This window comes from Hibiscus syriacus, unplaced genomic scaffold (genome assembly GCF_006381635.1).
Source record: "Hibiscus syriacus cultivar Baekdansim isolate YM2019G1 unplaced genomic scaffold, ASM638163v2 tig00109972_pilon, whole genome shotgun sequence".
NCBI lineage: Eukaryota > Viridiplantae > Streptophyta > Magnoliopsida > Malvales > Malvaceae > Hibiscus > Hibiscus syriacus.
Window position 1 is genome coordinate 2682573 of NW_024062543.1, and position 22247 is coordinate 2704819.

The 22247-nt window shown below is 34.1% G+C and overlaps 2 protein-coding genes and 1 pseudogene across 2 annotated transcripts; 2 read left to right on the forward strand and 1 right to left on the reverse strand.

Moving 5' to 3' along the window:
- Positions 1-8421: 8421 nt before the first annotated feature.
- Positions 8422-14625, reverse strand: LOC120211542 (annotated as a pseudogene).
- Positions 14626-16144: 1519 nt separating this feature from the next.
- On the forward strand, positions 16145-18210 carry LOC120211543. The gene is made up of 4 exons (XM_039210053.1): positions 16145-16630; positions 16745-16897; positions 17010-17215; positions 17901-18210. Exons 1-4 carry the CDS (start codon positions 16145-16147, stop codon positions 18106-18108), a joined length of 1053 nt encoding a protein of 350 aa, XP_039065984.1. The 3' UTR covers positions 18109-18210.
- Positions 18211-20947: 2737 nt separating this feature from the next.
- LOC120211544 (60S ribosomal protein L27a-3-like) lies at positions 20948-21568 on the forward strand. Its single transcript, XM_039210054.1, has one exon. It carries the CDS (start codon positions 21004-21006, stop codon positions 21442-21444), a length of 441 nt encoding a protein of 146 aa, XP_039065985.1. The 5' UTR covers positions 20948-21003; the 3' UTR covers positions 21445-21568.
- The last annotated feature ends 679 nt before the right edge of the window (positions 21569-22247 follow it).

Consider the following 22247-nt stretch of genomic DNA (forward strand, 5'->3'; position numbering starts at 1 on the left):
GGGGTAAAAATCAAGTGAAAAAGTATCTGATAAAACAAAAGCAAAAGAGTATCTGGAACTGGAAGCTGGGATGTGGATAGAACTGGAGCATATACCCTCGTATTTATAGCAATAAATTATTGGAACTGAGCAGGCAAGAGGAAGAGCATATATCTACAGAAAGTGACCCATTTCTCCCCAAATATATTTCCAATATTCTAACCAACTACAAGTTTAAACTTCATGTTTTTTTACCTAATAAATACTTGTAATTATAATTTTCTTTTTAATATTTTTTCGTTTATACACCTTTCTTTAATCTTTTATCAGGTAAGAGAATTACAGAAAAATAATTTCTTTTTATTTTGTTTCTCACTTATATAATTAGGAATGAGTATAGTTTGGACCGAATCAAATTCTCGAATAATTTGATTTGAGAAAAATATCATTTTTTATTAAAAATTTGACTTAGACCTAAGTTAAAGGGAATTTTATTAAAAAATCTTTAGTCCATAATTCTCCACTAATTAAACTCTTTTCTTCTTCATTGGTCTTTTATAGGGAGAATATTCAAGTTATGATTTTTGTACATGAAATACTACAGAACCAGCTTTCCTGTCAACATTAGAAAACGTTGATTTCCATGAAAGGAATAAACTCTCTCTCAAAACCATCGAGTGAAGAAAGGCATGCACTGCACTAGCATTTCGTATACGTTCTGCCTCCGCCACCTAAGAGAAGTAATTGCCGTCGGCCATTTCCGAGAAACCAAACAAGAGAGGAACGTTTCTGGGGAAAATTTTCTTTTCAATTATATTGCAGTGATTACAAGAGATTATAATTTTGAGAAAATCAATGCGTTTCTGTTTCGAGGGACTGCCCCCAGTGCGTTTGCCTCTACCATGCAATAAATAATCCATATTTTTGGAACAAATTCTGGGAAGTCGAAGAGAGCTTCGAGAGGCCGTGATTCAGGTGCAGAATGATTACACTGACGGCGGCTCAGACGTTGTTGCTCCCTTTTGAGACTGTTTTAGCGTTGACATGCACCAGAAAAATAATTGGAGTTTTCAAGGAATTTTAGGGGCAGCAGCGGCTTTTGCCTTTTTTGTGCTTGCTTTTGCTGCTGGGTTTAGTCATCTGGTTTAGGGTTTTTATGGGTCACATGGACTTGTCGTCCCACAGAGGGGGACTCGTAGGATCTATAATGGAGGATTACCCCACACTTTTAGGTCAGATAATAAAGAACTGGAAGGAACGAAGCTGTCCATTATCCCCTTTTATCACTTTCTTGCTTTAAACCCTAACCTTATCTTTTGGTTCAAACTAATTGCTCCTCCTTTTATTTCGGTCCTTTCATGCACCATTTCACATATATATTTTTGAACAACGACAACCGGATTTTAATAATAATAGAATGAATCAAAATTATAACGCATCAAAATATAAAGAAAATTAAAACATTCTAATAAGAATGGTGACTAATAATCAAAATCCAATAACCTTAATAAGATTTTTTTGTCTTTGTTCAATGAGACACTTGAACTAAAGGATAAAGAAGTGAAGAGCAAATCAAATAATCTGGCAGGTTGTTTTCGCTATATAATATGAATAAATCGACAAACAACCTTTTACCAAAAGAGGGGATCTGACTATACGTGATCACCGACTAACCAATCAGAATATAAATGTCGGGATGTTTTTTTAGCGAGAACTAAAACGACCGCAGAGGTATGCGAAAAGCGTTCCAACAACAACATGAGGATCATGCCATAAGAGCAGAGAAAAATCATATCACAATGACATAAAAGCTTATTCGAAATTAAAAATACTCAAGCAAAAAATAAATAAATAAAAGACGTAAAAAATTAATAGCCATCGACGATCGATAACTAACAATAAGATTAGTGTCGCCGTAAACTAAACAAAAATCGAAGGGAAAGATGAATACGACGTAAAAATATTAAAAAGAAAACTATGTTGAAAGAAAATATAGGCGGCTAAGGTACCTTGTTATTTCCATTTTATATATTTTTAAACAGATTAATGGGATAATTATGAATTACCCCATTTTTTTTAAAAAATAGTTATAATTTGTCCCACGTGAACTACGATGTTGACTCCGTCTCTATTAACTTTAAACAACCGAATTAAAATGATCATCCTCATAATAAATGTTTATAATATTTAATTCGAATCGATAAATTAAAATAATATTTAAAATTAAAGCGTAAATAAGGAGTATTTTTTTTATCGAAGTAAATAAGGATTGTGTGTGGCCGAGACAAGGTGGTTCAACTTTACACCAGGTGGGTGGCCCTCGGCGGAGGCGCCAATCAGAAAAACAAAAAATAAATAATGAAAAACAAAAAACAAATAATGAGAAACAAAGATTTTCTAACGACAAAATGAGATTCTGTCAGGCCCAAAGGTCATATAATGAGTTGAGCAACCAGCTTTTTACACTTACACATATCTGCCTATACATCATAAATTGATGTGAGACAATATAATAATACATTATTAATATATTATATATTAATATAATATTTATTTTATATAAATATTCAATATCTTTTAAATAATTTACTGCCTTTATGTATACAGTATTTTTATTTTAAACTTATTAAAAACAAGCTAAAACTTTTCTTTTCATCTCTATTTACTAACCAATCATAATTTCTAAGCTTTTTCAAATTAATTGAGTTATCATATAAGCTATAATCATGTGATTTAAACTATTTTTCTAAGTATTAATTTAAAGAATGCATAAAGAATTTCAATGCAGGGATTTATTTGCAGGGATTACTTCCCATTTACAGATGCGAATATTGAAGAATGCATTACTAACACTGTTCAACTACGTGTTTATTTATTTAACTATACATGCATTGCATTCTATCTTTATTTTTAATTTTCTGACTGCCGGAGGTCTTCCACGGAAGTTGCTTTCAACCTTGCGTTCGGACATCCTATTACCCTACCCCCCTTACCCCATTGTATATGAAAATAGGGTTTTGTTGTTGTTGTATAAAGAATTCCAATGCCCTTTACTTGTGGCTCAAACATAGAAGAATAAGAATCGTGTTTTTCAGTACCATCAATATTTGATTTATTGATAGATTAGTCTGAATCAGGTTCTATAATAATTTAGTATGAAGATGATCTTTACAATCTAAATTCACATTAAAAACTTCTAATTTTTGTTTTAAAAAATTAATGTATCATCTCGTTATTCGAATAAATAGCTAATAGAATTACAAATCACAACAATATGAGGAAATTTTAATGATATAATGACAAAATGTTTGCATCAATAGTCGGTATGCTCCATATTCTTTTTGGGATCATTTTAACTCTGAATTTTTTAATTTTGGGTAAAAATAGTCAACGTCGGATGAAAATAGTTAATTGACTAACGATCAACATATGTTACTGACGTGACATTTGCACACGTGTTTAATTGATGTACGTGACACGTCACATGCCATGACTTTTCTTTGATGATATTATAAATGTCACTTCATCCATTAAACAGATGTAAAAATATCATGCTAGCAACATAAATAAAACGGGTCGAGCCTAAACCCGTCGTATTCGGATTAACTTGCCATCTTTACATAAAACTATCGTTTTCGAGGACTGAAAATAATGAGGCAAGCCTACAGGTGTGGTAATAAAAGAAGAGACTTGGAAAAGCACAACATACACAACCTGTTATACAAACATGTCACTCTCGGCTGGGCATCAAGTGTGGCACCACCACTGCACCTCACAGCACAGCACAGCACAGAAAAACACCCTTTAATTCTCAAGGCAAAAACTGACAATCAGAGCATGTAACCAAAGCACCCGGACACACCCAGGCCCTCCTCCTAAACATAATAATAATAATAATAATAATAATAATAATAATAATAATAATAATAATAATAATAATAATAATAATAATAATAATAATAATAATAATAATAATAATAATAATACCTTCCAACAAAAAGCCATTTTCTAATTAAGATTGTATTAAATTTCGATGAGACCACCTTCGACGTGTGTCTTAATTTCATCGGCTTCCTCTGTTTTCTATGTTTCTGAAACCACAACCAAGTTGCAGCAGCACACGCGCTCACTTACGAATGAAGCTTTTGGCTCTTACCGTTAAAACTTTTAATATTTTTCAAAAGTATAGTTTTGTATCATTTTCGTATTTTGTCGTTAAAAATTTTAATTTTATTTTAGTATCTAATTTAAAATTTAATGATAAGTTTAATTTTTTTAGCAGTTTAAGTATTAAAACGGATCAAAATTGATAGTTTAGTTATTAAATGTGTTAAATTTTTAACGACGGGATACTGAAATGAAACGAAAATTAAAAGTTAAGTATGATTTTGAAAAAAATTGAAAATTTATGTACTAAAACTGATAGTTTAGTGACGCTAGACAGAATAACGATTATCCTGTAGGCTAGTTCCAACAGATGATTCACAAGAGAAAATTCGCCAAAAAACCAGAGAAAAAAGTCTTTAGGGTTTAATAAAATATTATAAAATCAAAAACTATCCAAAATCAGTTAACAAGCCGGACTGTTATAGTCAAAAATCTTGATTATCAGAATTTTACTAAAAATAGCAAAATTCCGAAAATCACTCTAAATTGAAATTCAAAATAAAATAAGCAATCTGCAAAAAATACGACTGAAATCAGATTTAAAATGACTTCCTAATTGACAATCAAAATATTATCATAAATAGTAAAAAAAAATATAAATCTAGTGATTCGGAGGAGAAAACGGAATAATTTGAGGTCGAAAAAAATGTCACATAGAGCATAACTCAATGTGGACAGCGTGCGCGTTGAAAAGAGCTTTCCGGATTGGGGTCTTATGCACGATTTTGACACCCGTAGCCAAAGTTAAGGCCAAAAGACTGAAGCACACTCAAAACGACCCCAATGAAGAACATATCACAATCAATTCCCGCCTTTAAGCTGATATGCCAACTCATGGTATCTCAGCGCCATCAATGTGCAATCTGACAGCTCAGCATCATCTGTCTCGGATCCCCCTGCATTATTTAGGTATTAAACACGTAGTTTATCCTTGAATTTTTATTTGGCTTCAATTATATTAGGGCAAACTAAGCATTTAGTATCTAAACTATTAATTTTAACCTATTTTAATACTTAAACTTTCAATTTTTTCAAAAATTATAACTAGCGTTTAATTTTTGTTTCATTTTAGTACCCCCGTTAAAAACTTAATGTTAAGTTTTAAAAAAATTGTAAATTTAGTTACTAAAACAACCCAAAACTGATAGTTTAAGTACTAAACGCACTAAGTTTTTAACGTCGGGTATTAACATGAACAAAAACTAAACCTTAGGCGTGATTTTAAAAAATTAAAAGTTCATGCACTAAAACAGACTAAAACTTATAGATTATATACTAAATATACTAAACGCGTAGTTTACCTGTTATATTATTAGACTGTCAAAATTTTAATCGCACGATGATGTGGATGGATCATTTCATCATTGCAATGACCGAGACAAAACAATGTCATTTTAACGTGACTAATAATACTTAAAACTACGTTGTTTTAAACACTGAAACTTTATGAGTATATCATCAATCTTACTATTAAACTTTAAATTAAATTTTAGACACAACGCTATTGGTAACCAATAGTTGCCCGTCACTGGTTATCATTCGCGATAAGATCGTATCAAAATAGTGACGGGTAGCAGGTAACAATTCCCTATTAGCAGCCCTTAATTGCATAATTTGTTCTTCTAGCTCTCATTTTAGTAAAACCCAAATCTTGATACTTGTTGGACTAATAAGCGTTAAAATTTTAAACCAAAAATTTATAAAATTATATAAGAATAAAAACAATTAATAAAAAATATATAAAAAATATTTAAAATATATAATAATTTAAAATTTTCAGATAATAATTGTTCCGCTCATTCCCCTTGATCCATCCATGTACGGATGGGCATGGGATCAAACTAGAAGAGTTTTGACTTGATCCAATCCTATTGGGTCAATTTTTAAAAAAAAATCTAGTTTGGGCCGGGTAAGTTTTTTAAAAGTTATGTTCGGGTCGAGTTCAAGTTTAGGATTGAAAAATTGGACTCAATCTGAAAAAAATGTAATTTTACTTTATATATTTATGAATAATTACAATAAAAATCATCTATATATTATTTTTAATTAAATCTCTATTCTTTATTGAATAAAAGTATTTTTTTTATAAATATATCATTTCAAATCGGGTTGGGTCGAATTCAGATCAGGTAGAGAATATATAATTTTCGGGTCAAATTAAGATCAAAAGAAGGATATATAATTTTCAATCGAGTCAGGTTGATCGAAAATCCTACTCATGCCCTATCCCTACATCCATGTTTGCTAGCATTATAGGGTATATGTGGATATATCCGAGCTGCCAAAGAAAAGAGTTTCTATATGGCTTTTCTTCTACATTGCATGTTAATTTCAATAAATTCCGGCAATGGTCCCCGTTATTCTTCCATAATTCATTGCCATTGCTTGCTTGCTTCAATACCACTTTGCTTGTCCCATCTGCAAGTAATACATAGCCAATCACTGAATACTAAGAAAAACGGGACACTAAAACCACAATGTACTGGGATTGTAAATGATATACCTACTAATACCTGGTCGAATAATAAAGAGTTCGATGTTCCTTAAGTAACGACTCCGGTTCAAGTAAGCAAGTTTCAGAGAGCTCGACTCCGAATACGATCAGAACCGATGGGGCGACTAGCGACCGGGCGTTTCTGATGAAATAGTTGCTGAATCTGTGAACACGTCGGTCGACGGGCAAGATTCAAAAAATACAAAAAGACCCACATCAACTTGCCACTGTCTTCTCGCTTGCAAAGTTGAAAAGCATCCATTGTCAACTTTCATTGATGCCACAATCTTCAATGGATAAGAAGAAATTATTGGTTTGCACAGAATACAGAGTGTTGCTGTACTGTCAACTCACTTGACGTTTCGCCATTGCTATACCACATATCATTCGAAGACGAGCTCGGAGATTCGTTTCAGACCCCAATGTATAGCGTCTTCGTTCACCTGCAAAACCATAACATCAAAAGAATGGCATAGATGATGAACCCTGAATTTCTTCAGACTTGATGCTATTGCCAGTGATCCCTGCGGGTTTTAACAGTATTTTATTCTTTACTTTACAAACTTCACGTCCTTTTACAACTGAAAAATCAAGTAAGCCTTTGATTTGAATCACATAACAAATGGAGTTTTATATAAAAATCATAATCAGACGAGTATGTGATCTGAATCATGCATAAAATGAGCGATTATTTGAAAAATTATGATCAATTTTTTAACATTTAATGACTTATTTGATCATGGTTTTCCATATATTAACTCCTTTTGTAAATATTTATGGTCAAAGACTCGTTTAATTTTCACCTATAATTGAATAACTTATTGTCATTGTTTCATTACCCTGTCCCATCGTCCTCTGCTACTTTATTAATTTAGATTTTTTTAAAATCTAACTCATGAATTAAATAAAATACTTTATCAATTTTTGGGCCTGAGGATTTTCTCGAATTTAATGCGTATAGAGTGTTTGTTCAAAAATCCGAATAATAAGAAACATTCTGTTAAAAAGACAAACAACGTTCTTCAAAATTAATCTCATCAAATGATTGAAACTTAGACATTTAAATGAATTTTCATCAATTTTGATTAAATTTTATGAAAAATCAATCATAAAAAAATAACTGAAATATATATTATAGTGTTTGATCTTACTATGGATGAAAACCAATAGCGGACGATAGTTGGCCCACAACTAAAACTAAAGGAGTTAGAAATTTCTGTACTAAAATTTTGAAAGAAAAAAAAAACCATTTAATTGAACATTTAAATATCACACAGCTTAGCAGGAGACCAGCTATTAGAAGGGTTCAGTTAGTAGGTTGGATTAACCGATTGAATTCAACATTTAAAGATTTATTAATCGATTTTTTTAGTTAACTGAATTGATTTTTTTCAAAAATAAATGATCGAATCGAATAAAGTTCCGTTAATCGGTCAATTAATCGAATTAACCGAAGGTTATAAATAATATATATATTTATATTATATATTTTAAATTTTCAGTTAATTAGGTTAAAACCGGAATTTAAAACACTTTTAAGGTTAAATGATATATAAATAATGTATAATATATTAAATGTTTAATAATTTTAATTAATTCGATCGACCGATCGATTTCGAACCAAATTAACCGATAATTGAAATTTGAAAAAAAAAACCATAATAGACCATAAAACGGATATATATATATATGGTTGAGAACAACTTCCGTAGGAGACCTTCAATTTATGAAATACCCTCCGTGGGACTCGATCCCACGACCCCAGGTTAAGAGCCTTGTGCTCTACCAACTGAGCTGGATGGTCATTCCCCTTCTTTCTTGAATCTTTACTATAATTCCATCTCAAAACTCATGCCTTCATAATACAGTTCTGCTTAATAAAAATTAAAGCTCAGATCGGTTCACATACCGTTCAAATCGCCGGCAGGTTGCTGGCTGAGGTAGTAGCATAAAGAAAACAACTTAGTGATGCCTTTGTTTTGTTGGTAACCCTCTCCTGGTTCCAAAAGGCAATGAATTCTCGTTGGATGGTTATACACTTTGGTCAGCTGTGGAAAGCTGCTTCGATATCTGACGTGACATCGGTCGAGATAAAAATTGAAGGATAATTGAACTGAGATTAATTGCGATACACCAATTTACAAGACAATCATATTACAGCATCGGTCTGTCTTCTTGTCAACCGAGCATATAGACCGTCTTTCTGAAGAAGCTCATTATGACTGCCCGTCTGCAAGTTTGGATGACAATTATGTCTATGAACAACAATTCTCGATGCAAGCATAATGCTTTCTAACAGAAGATGCACCCGCACACGTATATTAAAGTTTTGCTATTAGATACGGAAGAAAATAATGTCAAGTGTTCAAGAAAAGAGCCAACCTCGACAATTTGACCACGATCCATCACCACAATTCTGTCAGCAGCTTGAATTGTAGAAAGTCTGCAGATAGAGCAGGAGAAAATTTATACTCACTGCTCAGCCTTTGAAAAAAAAAGATAACACCTGAAAGCTTACCGGTGTGCAATTACTACGACGGTTCTTTTGGATGATAAATCACTTCTGACGGAACGAAGAACACCCTGGATAAAGTGGCATGATAAACACCGAGGGTCAGAAACAAGTGGCTCTCCAAGTTCCATCCTCAACCTCCTAATGAGAACAGGTAATATAAACATTGGTGTTGGTATTCATAACAATGGCTACCTTTGTATTGTGTTCACTTTCTGCATCCAGTGCACTGGTTGCTTCATCAAGGATGAGAATTGTAGGGTCTCTAAGAATGGCTCGAGCAATGGCTATTCTCTGCTTTGTCCCCCACTGAGCAGGTCATCATCGATACGTGTGTTATACCCATCGGGAAGTAATGTGATGAAGTCATGGGCATATGCCTGCTTGGCAGCCCATTCAACATCCTCTTGCTTTATGTTTCTGGTACATCCATATTTAATGTTTGAACTGATGTCCATGCGGAAAAGTTTTGGTTCCTGTACAGAATGAATATATTCATGAGGGAAGATCCACCAAACTTTAATGAAATTCAAAGTTCGAACTGAATGGAGGACCTGTCCCACATATCCTATTTTCCCCCTTAACCACTTGATGTCCAGTTCATTAAGGGGGACACCATCAATTAAAATCTGCAAAAAAGGTGCAAATCTAACGTAATATTCAAATTACAGGTATCGGAAACAAAATTGCTGAGATGTAAGCAGAAAATATAAAATCGATAGCTACAGAACACTGCGATGTTATACTCTCGAAAAGGAAAGTGTTCAATTACCCCACTAAAGATCAAAGTTACAAGAAGCCTATATCAAACACCAACTGCTCAGAGGTAATTGAATAGGATGATCAGAACATTTCTACCTGACCATTTGTTGGCTCATAGAGACGAAGCAAAAGATTCACAATCGTGCTTTTCCCACTACCACTGAGACCAACCTATTCAAGATAAAGCACATAGCAAATTATTCATCATAATCAGGGGGGAAGTAATGGAAGTTTGTAAGAGCCAAGAAACACTCACTAGTGCAACCACTTCACCAGGATGAACCGATAAATTTATATGCCGCAAGACCGGTACCTGTTAAAATTATCTATAATATTAATTGTTTCCATGTAGATATAGTAACACTTTTACAAAGATAGAGAGATCCATGCACCAAAAATTTAAGTATAGGGTCTTGGGATATTAGGAGACAACAAATAAGATTAAAAGTCTCAATAATCAGGCAATCCATCCAAGGGATGTACCAAGATAAAATTTACAGCAGAAAGAAAATGCTGCAGAGCTGTAAAAGCCTTACAAGGAAAAATTGCTATTTTCAATTTTCACATTTTCCACTTTTATATGGTTACTCAACTGGATTCTCAAGAAAAAAAGAGAGAAGGCCGTCTAAACCTCCTACGGAGAATAGTCCGGGAGACAAGCCAAAGAAAAGTAGCATTCCTTGTTTGTAAAGCATCTTAAGAAGAGCTTTAATCATTGTAATCTCGGAAGGAAGGGGAAAATTCTTCCACATTGATGCTTTCTATGAAAGAATGTAGCTAAAAGCCTGAAAAAGTACACCATCTCCTTTTGAATTGTTCTTAAACAAGAGAATGTGGCCCTTAGGTGTTGGTTGTTTTGTGGGTTTCAGTTTGACAGGATTCCGTGACTTGGAAGTAGTGTGCAATTATGTAAGAGGGGAAAAAAGTGTAACAAATGAAATTTATCTCTATTTATACTTATTTTGTGGAATCAAAGGAGCAAAATCGGCATTTGAAGGAGAAAAGTTTTTCTCTTAAAAGGAAAAAAAAACCCTACAAGAAGAAAGTTCCACCCTCATTTGTAATGCACTAAAATAATAGAAACGCTGACACTATCAAACGAAAGGTGTTCCTTTAAGTACTTGTGACACTAAGGACAACATACCATTGATCTTGAAGGGTATTGAAAAGATACATTTACAAATTCTATACACCCCAGCAGCTTTTGCAGTGTCATTCCTATAATTGAGGAAAATTCAAAGTAATACAAGTTAAATGAATGATAATATCAGCCATTGAATGGATGAGTAAAACGATGTTTCTCACACCCTAGACTAAGATTATCTATTATTTTGATAGAGAGAAAGAATGATTTAGAACAATAATAACTACTCTTCAAGATTATCTATTATTTTGATAGAGAGAAAGAACGATTTAGAACAATAATAACTACTCTTTCTACACACATATCTGTCGCCCACTAAAACGTAACATGCTTCAGAATCATTTGAAACCTTCTATCTAAAACCTGTGTGAATCAAAATGTATTTGAAGTACCATATGCCAAAATAATGTACAACATATGTTACTATGTAGCAACAACACATCCCTTAATCTTTGATCCAAGTAGGATGTATCAAGGGAAATAATATATTCAACCAGGCAACTACATGTTTTACTGGGTTGGAGTTAAGATTCAGCAATCTCCGTGATGATGGAATACTATGCATCACAGAAAAGTGAATGAAGGAGCCTTTCAGCAAGAATAAAAAAATGTCATGAAGTGTCTATCAAAACAAATAAAATGCTTGCCTTTGGATATGAATTGATCACTAGGCATAAGATCCATCAATTGGAAGACCTTTTCACTTGCTCCAACAGATTGCATCAATGATGATACATTATCCCCAATCCACCATGTTGAATAGATTAGCCATTCACTGTATAGTATAAACTTTGTAAGTTTCTCTGCTGTTATATGACCGGCAAGAATATACATCCCTCCAACCAGCACGGCAATAACCTATAGAGAAAGGAGGAAAAGAGAGGAAAATTCAATAATCAAAGGAGTACATTACTATTTTCTTTCATTTACAAGATTATACTTCCTTGTTAGCAAGGACAGAGCCATGGGTCGCAAACCTGAGTTGCATGGTATAGAGTGTTGAAGGTTAGATTCCAAATTCCATAGGCAGCACTTTGTCTCAAGCTTATCTCAGCCAGTTTATCCAGAAAATGATTGTACCTGTTAATCATAAATATATCAAATCTTTGTCGATATCTATCAAAGGAAAAGATAAAAAAGCAATGACATTCACTTTCAGACCAAAAAAATAGTAGAATAGTTAACCTTTTCATTTCTTTCTTCTCTGTTCCATAAACACGAACAGTTCTCATTAAGGATAATGTCTCTTGAGCCACCTATGAAATAAATAATGAGAAACCTTTCAACCTATTGTTAGAAACAGAAAAGAAATGCAGGATACAAACTACATAGAAAGTTTATATCAAATACCTCATTGCCAGAAGCACCAAATTCTTGGATCATTTTTGCTGTCTTTTTCTGGTACCTACACAAGGACAATATATTTTTTCTCAAAGAATTATTACACTTGACAATAGACAAACCACCCATATACTCCGCAAATCAAGAATAAGATAACTGTGTCAGTCTCAATTTTAGTTATTACAAGTCAAAAACCTCAGTTTGAATCAAAGCATCATTTTTCTCAGAATCCAAACACATTTTCTGTTATCTGTCCTTCCTCCAACCCTCTAAAACCTACCGTGTAAATTTGCAGTACTAACTAACACTAATAGCATTCGGATATGTCCTCAATCCGAATTTTATTTTTAGCTACCTTAAGATGCATCCATTTTAATCACTTACCCCCTCTTATATTTAAGTAAATTAACTTCAATGTAAAGAAGCAAAAAGTGAGGATACTTTAAAAAATCTTACAGGCCATAAACCGTCATAACTGCTGCTAGACTACAGCATATCACCAATGTACATAAACCAAGTGGCCATGACAAAACCAGCAAGTAGATCAAGGCACCTGTCCCCTAAAAGAAGAATGATATGCTAATCAGATTCCCATTATTCCAGAAAGCACAAAAAGAATAATTATTTGATTAGTAACAAACCTGAAGAACGTTTCGCAAAATCAGATTAAGATCATTCCCGATCACACGTGACACTTGTTGACAATCTGAACCAAGCCTACTTGTCAAATCACCAACTGTTTCACCATCAAAAAAGGATATATCCTGTGGAAAATATGATGTAAAGTTTGCTTACAGAACAAACTAAAGATGTATAATCACAACCAACATGCCTAACTGCAAGCACAAGCCAATAGGAATTTGAGTTTTGAAATATTCAGAACCTGAAGAAGAAGAGCAGAATACAGTGTTTCTCTCGTTCGCTTAACCTGTGGATATTACAGGAAGAAGTCAGGCCTGAAGTCATGCTCCATGAGAAAAAAATGGAAATAAAATTTTGAACAGTGATTCTCAGGAAGCAACCCCAAAACGCAGGGCCCTATGTGAAATCCAGAGAAGGCATTGGATGTTAAATAGTCAAATGATCATAGGAAAGTACTCACCAGGATCATATTTGCAATGCCAAAGAAGCATCCTCGCAGACCACTGAAATTCAAGTGAACAGAGCAAAGCATAAACACTGTTACTTATTCCTTCGTGAAAGCTCAAATTCCAATAAAAATATTTAAAACTCTTGTGTTTACCGGAGACTAGCATGCAAGTGCTTAAATTTCTACATGTTGGTTTGGCCATATGTAATGGTGAACCCTTTTTAAGTATTAGCACACGCAAACAATTAAGGGATAAAAACCATAGACTGATAGAAGCATGATTTCAGATTCTTTTAGTATCGACCACACAAAAAGAAAAATCCCATATTTAGTATTGCAATTTATATAGAAGGGAGATCTGACCATACTAGATTTTGACCTGCATATTCATGCGGTAACACACATCATAATCAGATGGCGTACATTCATATGGAACGTTGCTATTTCACGAGTTTGTGCCGAAAATATGGATGCCGTCAAGTAATGGGGGATAGATATTTCCGAAAGCTGAACCAATATATGCATCAATCAGTTTACATGATTAGAAAGCAAAAAACTCAACAAAAAAAAAGTACCGGAAACCAGAGTTATTAATTCCATCAAACAAGTTAAGAACAAATAACTTGTAAAAAAAATATAATACGCTATACTTACAGCAGCCACAATCAGGGTAGAAAAGGCAGCGAAAATAACCAAACGATCATTAGCAATCAATTGCCACATTCGAGTAAGCGCCCGCCAAACCGTCACCGGTTTAGCCAAGAAATTAACCTCCACTTCATCGGAGAAGCTCCACCAGCTCCCTCCTGGCAACACAGATCGGAGAAAATCGATCCATTTCCGGAATCTATCTCGCAACTCCACACTCTCTACCGTATGCTCTTCCTTGAAGTGTTCTAGATTCGTCTCTAGCAGGAATCCGTTAACCGAAGACGACGAATTCAAAGGAGGTAACCGATGGTTAATTCTCCTGGAACAAATCGAGACGTCACCTCTCCTCGAAAATCGGAGAGTCCGGCGGTTAACGAAATGGAACCGTCGATCGTAATGAGACAAAACACGACGGCAAGGGTCTAACCTCGCGTTGCAGCAAAGGAGAAGCGCCATTGGACGGGGTAATGGAGGGAGTTTGTTTGGGGATAAAGCTACAAGTGTTTTTCAAAATCTTTAGCTTCTGGCCCATGTGTTGCTGCGAAGGAACGGCTGCGATTTTAAGGCACCGGGCGAATGGCAAGTGAGGGAGACTTTTGCTTGATTCATTGACTAAAATTCTCACGCGTGAATGCATGTGGGGAAATGCGCGCGTTGCCGGATCTTTAATTTTCTCTTTTTTTCCTACATTTTCCCGTTTTATTTCGAAAAGTTTTCTGTCACATCCACACCGTTAGATCAGTCCCGATAAAACGACAGCGTTGCGTGGAGTGCTCAACTGTAGTTCGTGGAGGTTATTACTATTTCCGATGACGTGTTTGAACGCATCAAGCTTTTAGCCGCCCGCCATATATACGACACTCGTCTAATAAATATTATGGTTTAATTCCCAATTTCATCCTTCGGATTTTAAAAAATTAAGAAATTTATCCTTCATTTTTTAATTGGAAGGTGGCTTTAAACCCGTTTTAAATACGAATAGTTCTATAATATGTAGGTTCCGATGTATCCCTTGAAATAAATAGTTGGGTGTCAGATGGCACAGAGTCAAGTACTGAAACTTGATAGTGATTAAGAGCAGGTATCTTCTCTAGTCAATTAGTAACCATTTTAGATTCTCGTGAAATTTAAATAAGTTCTTTAAATCATGTTTGATTTCGAGTAGCTGAGATGGCTAAAGTCTGTGCTCGAGGTAAGCACTAACTTCACGGCTTTCGTACAGTATAATTGTACTTGGAGCCATTCAAACCTTGAGATCTATATAGAGACTCTATAGTTCAAGCAATTGAAGGGACGTGACGATGTCGAGATCTTTTTAAAATTCAACGATCCAATCATCACTGCTAGAGCGAAACATACCTTTTATAGAATCGAAATTAGTGATGGATGATACCGAGATATCGATGTTCAAACAGATTTAACCTCACGAAGGTGATGATCACTTTAAGACTTCATTCAGTGATAATAAGAGGTGAAAGCCTTTGAGGAAAAGTTAACAAAATGGACGGACCAAAAAAATTATTAAGATAAAATCTACATATGATAAACTAAAATTTAAAACTTCACACTAGATATTAAGATTATTATGATATGAAATTTATCATTAAATAAGATCTTCATAATACTAGGAAAAATTTGTACATGTAGCATTCTTTTAATGAAGACTTTAATGGTCCAACTATTTATATGAATAAAATTGAAAAAAAAAATTATATATATATATATATATATATAATAAATAAATAAAAAAATCAGTAGTTTAAAGTCATGTGTCTACTCGCAGTTGCATTGATTTCTTATTTTTTTATAAAGTAGAGGGACGGATATATAATTAAACGAAGAGTATGTTCAAAGTTTATTCAGTCTCAAGGCAGATGAAAGGGTAATTTAGTCATCGAGACCAAAAAGCCAACTTTCTAAAAATATCTACACGTTCACGGTGGCTTTGTTAACTGGAACGCCATATATTTCCTTTCTTCTCTATCTTTCTGTCGGACTCCGGCCATGGCTGTGGTTATCGGAAACCTAGCTCTGTTACTGGACGTGACTTCAGCGAGGACCGTTATAACAACGGACCGAAAATCCCGTCCGTCGGCGATCGACGTTGTTTTGAACTTACAGAAGAGAGGTCCTCATTTCTCCCACGCTTCTCTATCCGGCAAGAGCCAACACGACTGCTGGGATGGGGAGAATCGGTCGCACAGAGCGGTGGCTCGTGGCAAAGCGAAGGCGGTGGATTTCGACGACGCTGCGTCCAGCGACGACGATGGAAACGGAAACGGAAAAGGCAACGGATTTGAGGAGGAAGAGGAGGAGTACGATTGGGAGAATGAAATGAGAAAGAGAGTTAAAGAAATTGAGGAGATGAGGGAGCTGGAGAAGAAAGCCGAGGAGTTGCAGAGTAAAGCGGAAGCTGAGGAAAGTGAAGGCGAAGATAGAGAAGAAACCGAGGAGGAGAAGAAGCTGAGAGTGAGAAAAGAGCTCGAAAAGGTCTTTCGCGCCCTTCTTTGTTCTTCCGTCGCTACTCAAAATGAATTAATTCGCAATAGAAATTCAAATTCAAACTTAGATTCTAATCAGATTTAGATCGCTGCGTGAGAATAGGTGGCTCAGGAACAGGCGGAGAGGAGAGCGACGGCACAGTTGATGTTCGAATTGGGCCAAAAGGCTTACGGAAGAGGCATGTACGGACGCGCCATAGAGTTCCTCGAAGCCGCTCTGACCATCATTCCCAGGCTGACATTATTTGGCGGTGAGGTTGGTTGATAGCAACGCCGTTAAAGTCAAGGCCACTTGAAATTTGAGCGGCGTTTAGCAGAATTGTCGAAGACTAACAACAAAACTTTTTCGTTCTCTTCTGTGGTATCAGATTCAGATATGGCTGGCAATGGCTTATGAGGCGAACAACCGCCACGCGGACTGCATTGCTCTGTACCAGCAATTGGAGAAGAAGCATCCTAGTGTGAGCATTCGACGGCAAGCTGCCGAGCTCCGATACATTTTGCAAGCACCCAAACTGAAGATTTCACAAGAAGAGATGGTTACTATACCGCTGATTGGTTCTAGTTACGACAGGTATATATGCTTTCTGTCCTTTTGAGTTTGGCATAAAATGATGCAGCAAATTGACATTAGACGACACTTGCTTTTATGTTGATTAACCACATTTCATTTCAGCTCCATTTTTGCATCTAATTATTACCCTGTTGTTTTGAGAGTAAGCAAATATACATTTTCTTCCTCAATCTCACATGTTTAGCTGGGAATGGCATCCGATGATATTCATCAGTTCTGAGAATATTATAGGAATGTTATATGAGTTCAAATTTCATGATCTTTAATGACCCTCACCTTTAAAACGTGACGCTTTCATGATCACGAACCATCATCATGGTTGCTCATCATGCCTATTCTACTCACCGAAACACTCAACATAAAATAAAATAATAAAATAATCTCTCTGATATCATTTCTAACGGAACAATTCTCCTCTTTCCAAAAAACAAAAAAAATCAACTTTACCATTAAGTCTAAGGGTTCATAACTAGCTTACTAATTTTCTTGTACCGGATTGCTACTAATTATGTTACATTGTTCTTTCTTGAACCTGGTTAATTTTTATCTCTGCCCACATTCAATAACCAGTTTCTGCCTAGTATTTTACTGTTATTTTCCATCTCTGAATATTTACATGTTCTCATTTTCAACTTTGGTAGGTAATAATTAGAGCTAACTACATGCATTATTTGAAAACATTCAGCTATGCAGCAACATGGACAGATAAGAACAAGGACAAGGATCAAAAGACGATCGGATCGATGACCAACCAGCTTCCGTGGTCCAAAGACTTTCTGGGTGATTTTCTGGTGTGGCGACCTCCGGTCGGACTGGAGAAGAACAGAGCGTTTTGGATCGCTTTGACAGTATGGTTTGGCTTGGTGGGAGCTGCCTTTTTTCTACACAAATGACTTCTGTCGTAAACAGAGACAGACTCCACCATGATTGGTATTTGTTGGATCACGTTTATATATAAAAATGTTCATTTAATTATTTATAATGACTTGTTAATGCGGTGGATGTTGAATTGGTTACTGGTTATTTCTTTGCTGAAGTATCTTTCTCTTCAGGTTTCCTCTTTTTAAATTTAGTCGGGTCTTACGTTTCTGTCTATATGCAGATATTTTAATGCAGGGATTTATTTACAGGGATTACTTCCCATTACAGACGTGTATATGAGGACTGCATATGAAGATTGTTCAACTATGCATTTATTTATTTATTTACACATGCATTATATTTTATCTTTATCTTTAATTTGCTGAATGTCGGAAGTCTTCAACGGAAGCTGCTCTCAACCATGGCGTTGGGGACAATTTACTACCCTACCTCCCCTTAACCCCAATACACATTAGAATAGGGTTTTGTTGTTGTTGTTGTCGTCGTTTCAGACTTTGACGTTAAGTAGGTGAAAGAAACTTGATTACCAGTTTACCACCAAAGGCAAGGATCTATCGAGGTTGGACGGGTGGAGGCGATACGTTGAAAATTTAAAATTATTATATATTTTATATTTTTTTATGTATTTTTTTTATTAAAAATATGTTTTTGTCTTTAGAGTTTTATAAGTTTAAATTTATCTCTAAAATTTTATAAATTTATATTTGTCCTCCCTAACATAAAATTCTGCATAAGTCCGTGATTAGAGGGTCAATAATTGATGGACCATTTCTTGGGTAAAGAGTGCACTCTTCTTCATTAGACAGATCATACAAAACAATGGAAACTGGGTTGTGCAAGGCTTAAACACTTGGGTTTTACACGCAGGATTGTAAAGTAACCAACAAGTTTCAATTTCATAAACGAATAATAAAATTAAGACAAAGTATGGTCATATAAACATCAAATAGATTATGTCGTACTCGTAACACACTGTAATATATAAGTATGATTATGAGAATATATAAACATTGCCAACAACTACCAGATCATTTACCTTATAATGAAAAGGGGTAAATTCTACGTTTAGTATATAAACTATCAGTTTTAGTCTATTTTAGTATCTAAATTTTTTATTTTTTTAAAATTTTACATAACGTTTAGTTTTTGTTTCATTTTAGTATCTCGACGCACTGTATTTTTTATGAGTAAATTATATCATTCATCACTCAACTATCTTCTCACTCATATTTTGATACTAAAGTCTAAACTTTTTCAATTGAACTACTCAACTTTTCAAATTGTTCTTATTTTAATCATTCTATTTTATTTTATCAATAATTTTTGTGACATGACATTTTTATTATTTTATTAATATATAAAAAAATCTGAAAATTATAGTGATTGAATTAGGAGTAATTTAAAAATTAAGTAATTAAATTTAAAAATTTAAACTTTAATGATTAAAATAGGAGGGAAAAGATAGTTGAGTGATGAATGATGCAATTTACCCAAAAAAAAGATACCACGTGCAAATACTCGTTAAGTTTTTAACGATGAGGTATTAAAACAAAATAAAAACTACACGTTAAATATGATTTTGAAACAATAAAAAATTTAAGTACTAAAATAAATCAAAATTGATAATTTAAATATTAAACGTGTAATTTACTCTTAAAAAATCATGTTGACATTAAAAACAAGGTTATTAGAAAAAACAGCCGATAAAGACAAACATTGCACGACAGAAATACAATATTTTAGTCAACGTCACTTAATTATAGATTTGATAATAAATATGTTATTCTTTTATAAGTTACAAACATATTATTTATATAAAAGATTATTGTAAACAAGTTATTATATTTTTAAAATTGAAAATTACATCTAATGTAGTCTCGTATAACAAAATTTTAGTCTTTAAATTTATACATTCAATTAATTTTATCGTAATTTAAAATAATTAAAAAATTTAATTCTTTATATTTAATTTTTTTATTAATTTAATATTTTTTTTCTATATTGTCAAACCAAACAAGCTCATCAAATCAAAACAATAATTGAATAACTACATTCTGTCATAAAAATAATAATAAGTTATGGTTAAACTGTTATTATATTATAAAATTAACAAGAAAATACATTTACACAATAAGACCAAACAATTTAGGAGAAGAATAAAGACTAAAATGGTGAATATTTTTTTAAAATGTGAATAATTAAATTTATAAAACTATTTTGAGTCATGATCAAATTGATATATTGCATAAATTTTAAGTACAAAACTATTATTATATCAAACTACGTTACTAATATTTAACTAAAAAGTGACTTGTTTGCAATAATATTTTAATTGAGAAACAATTGACATGTTTGTAACTTAAAAAAAGTGACTTGTTTGTTATCAACTCTATAATTAAGTGACCTTGAGTGTAATTTATATTATTTTCAAATTATCACTTTGGAACCCATCAACAGTATCATATTAGGCTTTTTCGCCTACCAAGACAAACAGTTTAATTATTTAGTTTAATACAGTATATAAAATTTAATAAATTTTTTTATTCGAACTTTTATCATGACGTGCTAAAATTTAATAAAAATTATATTTTATTAGAACTCATCACTTCGACGTAATGAATTTAAATAGAAAATATTCTTTATTCAATATGATGAGTCTCTTAAATATTACATCAAATATCGTATATCTCAAAATAAATTTCTATTTATCTTATTTTTTCAAATAATTTACCCATTTTCACTATTGGCTAAAAACCCCATCATGTTTAGCCTAAAGCCCAATGTTGTTAGGGCCGAACCATAAAAAACCCTATATCTACTAAATAAAAGCCCCCAGTAACCCTACTTTAATCTTGCCTCTAGCAGCCGCTTTATCCCCTTCCTCAAGCTCCACACAAATCCCAGAAATGACAACCCGCTTCAAGAAGAACCGCAAGAAGCGAGGCCACGTGAGCGCTGGTCACGGTCGTATCGGAAAACACCGCAAGCACCCGGGGGGTCGCGGTAACGCCGGAGGCATGCACCACCACAGGATCCTCTTCGACAAGTACCACCCCGGGTATTTCGGGAAAGTCGGAATGAGGTACTTCCACAAGCTGCGCAACAAGTTCTACTGCCCCATCGTCAACATCGACAAGCTCTGGTCTCTCGTCCCGCAAGACGCCAAGGGTAAAGCCAACAAGGACGCTGCTCCGATGATCGACGTGACCCAGTTCGGCTACTTCAAGGTCCTCGGAAAAGGTGTCTTGCCCGAGAACCAACCCATCGTGGTCAAGGCTAAGTTGGTTTCCAAGACTGCCGAGAAGAAGATTAAGGAGGCTGGTGGTGCTGTTGTGCTCACCGCCTAGGTTAGCTTTTTTTCAGTCTTTTTTTTTCTGGGATTCGAATGACAGTTCTGTTATGTTACGTTACGTTATTATCTTTTTTGTTTGGAGTTAAACTTGAAATGAAATTTTCATTTTACTTTTGTCCAATTATATATTAAATATTGATGATCTGGGTTACCATGCTTGTTTTATTTGGTTTGCATTGTTGAATTTCGTTGCATTAAGGATGCCTCTTAGCTTTTAATAAAGTTTGCACACACACACACACACACACACATATACACTTTGGATAAATCAATAGATTTGTGTACTTCTGTTGAATTTTGTTACATTGAGTATTTGCTCTATGAGATGCATATGGCATTGTATTAAATACAAGTGGTCGTGGTTGCGGTTGCTGTGTCGTATAACAGTTGTTGCGGTTGTGATATCGTGGTTTGGTGATCTTGAAAACAGTTTAGATGCGGACGTAGCCTTATATGATTATGGTCCAATGTGAGCCTTTTTGATGTGTTTCTGATTGGCAATTTAGCGGTTGTGATATCGTGGTTTTGTGTTTGCATATTTGGCTTGGCTTGAAATATGACCAGCTTTTGGTGGTGAAGTGTTCAGAGCATGAAATGCATCATCTACCATTGGGTTTGCTGCGTTCTAGTCCCAATTTTGTAACCCTAGGCTTTAGTATTCCAATATATATTACCACTTTCTTCCATAATAAATTAGTATTATACTTTTGAAATGGCATTATCATAAACATTATTCAAGTTTTGCTGATGATATGGATCAAAATTGCATCATGAGGTGAAGGAGATGTGATAGATTGC